The sequence below is a fragment of the Borostomias antarcticus genome, assembly GCF_949987555.1.
Source record: "Borostomias antarcticus genome assembly, chromosome: 11".
Taxonomy (NCBI): domain Eukaryota; kingdom Metazoa; phylum Chordata; class Actinopteri; order Stomiiformes; family Stomiidae; genus Borostomias; species Borostomias antarcticus.
In genome coordinates, this window is record NC_140244.1 from 14,581,313 (window position 1) to 14,583,812 (window position 2,500).

The following is a 2,500-nucleotide window of genomic DNA, read 5'->3' on the forward strand; positions in this document are numbered from 1 at the left end:
CCTGCCTGCCTTTCTGTCTGTCTGTCTGTCTGTCTGTCTGTCTGTCTGTCTGTCTGTCTGTCTGTCTGTCTGTCTGCCTGCCTGCCTGCCTGCCTGCCTGTCTGTCTGTCTGTCTGTCTGTCTGCCTGACTGACTGTCTGCCTGACTATAGCTCCCAGGCCTGTCTGTCCTCTCTGTTCCTCCAGTACGCACATAAACACACACACTCTCTCTCTCTCTCTCTCTCTCTCTCTCTCTCTCTCTCTCTCTCTCTCCATCTTTCTCTCTCTTTCTCTCTCTCGGCACTCAGGAACTCAGACTCCTGCTTGTTATGTTGGCAAAGCTAGAGTTGTTAACTGCATTATAGCTCTCTCTCTTTCCCTCCTTCCCTCCCTCACTCCCCCCCTTTCATTCTCTCCCTCCCTCACTCCCTCCCCCTCTCATTCTCTCCCTCCCTCCCTCCCTCACTCCCTCCCCCTCTCATTCTCTCCCTCCCTCCCTCCCCCCCTCGCTCTGCTGGTGACAGATGGACACTCTAAGCTCCTGTGTCACTGGTTCAGTGGCCTGTTTCCCTCCCCCACCATTATGTAACCTCCACACACACACACACACACACACACACACATACACAAACACGCACACACACACACACACACACACACACACACTAGTTCTGCTTATGTAATTAAAGTGATTGAGCGTAGGCTTAGACCAAACTGTTATATTCAGATAGGCCTGGGCTTTGGGGACTGTTCTTGAGTGCATTGTAGAAGCTGATGGCAGTCTGTACCACATCATTCACGTGCCTCTACTGTGCGTCACCCACGTTCCCCTGCTGAAAGGGTTAAGCACAGGGAGTACCGGGTCCCTATTAGGCCTGCTTTCACAGTCTCGTCCAGCGTGTTATTGGTCTGCATGCTTGTACGCAAATCTCCACACCTTGCTTCCTGGTCTGTAGCCGTCACCACTAACCCCACCCATCACCACTAACCCCGCCCATCACCACTAACCTCGCCCATCACCACTAACCCCTCCGTCCTGTCTTCTCTGAGCCCTCCCTCACCCCGGACTGACCCGGGTCTCACCCACATGGCACTGCTCACAGCACAGCTCTCGCATGCACAAATCCCAAATCTAATATGAGCTCACTCTGTGTTGTGTTGATGACGGCCTTCATGTTGCATGTTGATTAACCCTGTGTTTGTTTCTGTTGGCCCGCCGGGCTGCGCTAACTCACCACGCTGCGCTCAGGAGCTGGATATGAATCAGCCCCAGAAACTCCTGGAAGACCAGAGGAGGGTAGGTACTGACCTAACGCAACCACCGCCAGAACCAGAACTGTACTGACCCAACACAACCACCACCAGAACCAGTACTGTACAGATCCAACACAACCACCGCCAGAACCAGAACTGTACTGACTCAACACAACCACCGCCAGAACCAGTACTGTACAGATCCAACACAACCACCGCCAGAACCAGTACTGTACTGACCCAACACAACCATCACCAGAACCAGTACTGTACTGACCCAACACAACCACCGCCTGAAACTCCTCACGTCAACCGCAGCAGCTGCTGGACCCCCCTGGACGAGTTCAGACCAGTTCAGACTAGTCCAGACCAGTTCAGACTAGTCCAGACTAGTCCAGACTAGTCCAGACCAGTTCAGACTAGTTCAGACTTGTCCAGACCAGTTCAGACCAGTTCAGACTAGTCCAGACCAGTCCAGACCAGTTCAGACCAGTCCAGACTAGTCCAGACCAGTTCAGACCAGTTCAGACCAGTCCAGACTAGTCCAGACTACTGTAGTTCAGACCTTTAAACTTTAGAACCCTTGTCTGGAGTCAAACCTTACCAAAAGTAAAGCCTCTACGTCTCTTACCATGCAGATGTGTTTGGCTAACTGGGCCATCTCACCATGCTTGTGGGCCGCACCTCAATAGCTGATTTTGTCCAGGATGCAGTCTGGTCTGTTGGTTGCGCTGACGTGCCAACATTTACTCCAACAGATCTGCGCCATTATGCTTTCCTTATTCCTCTGGGACCAGACAATCCTGATAGCGTATAACCCTGGTAGCAGGACTTATGTAACATCGTCTTCTTCGTTGTTGACATTAATGCGTACACACACACACACTCACACACACACTCACACACACACACTCACACACACACACACACACACACACACACACACACACACACACTCACACACACACACACACACACACACTCACTCACACACTCCTCCCATCACTTTCCCCGCGGGAATGTCAGGTAGAAGTGGGCGGCTGCGGTTGTCATGGCGACGGACGTGTGGCACTGCCGGCTCCTCGGCGGTCCGTGGATGAGTCATAGCGTGCGTGGATGAGTCATAGCGGGGGAAGGCGGCCCCAGGCTGGCCTGTCTGAAAGCAGGACCCCAACTCCCTCTGCAAGTCTAGGAGAAGCTTGACGCATGTTCCATGCCAGTGTTTTGTTGTAGAACATGTTTTAGAAAGATGTGCAGCTGTATTG

The 2,500-nt window shown here is 52.7% G+C and overlaps 1 protein-coding gene across 2 annotated transcripts in view; it reads left to right on the plus strand.

Annotated features, from left to right (window-relative positions):
* The window catches only part of itpr1a (inositol 1,4,5-trisphosphate receptor, type 1a), a 154,159-nt gene that overhangs the window by 96,661 nt on the left and 54,998 nt on the right, over positions 1-2,500 (plus strand). The window contains exon 39 of one of the 2 annotated variants that reach the window (XM_084446279.1): positions 1,231-1,278. The exons of the other annotated variant lie outside the window; for it this stretch is intronic. Coding sequence (XP_084302405.1) covers positions 1,231-1,278 — 48 coding nt within the window. The remainder of the gene's footprint in view (positions 1-1,230; positions 1,279-2,500) is intronic. 2 annotated transcript variants of the gene reach the window in all.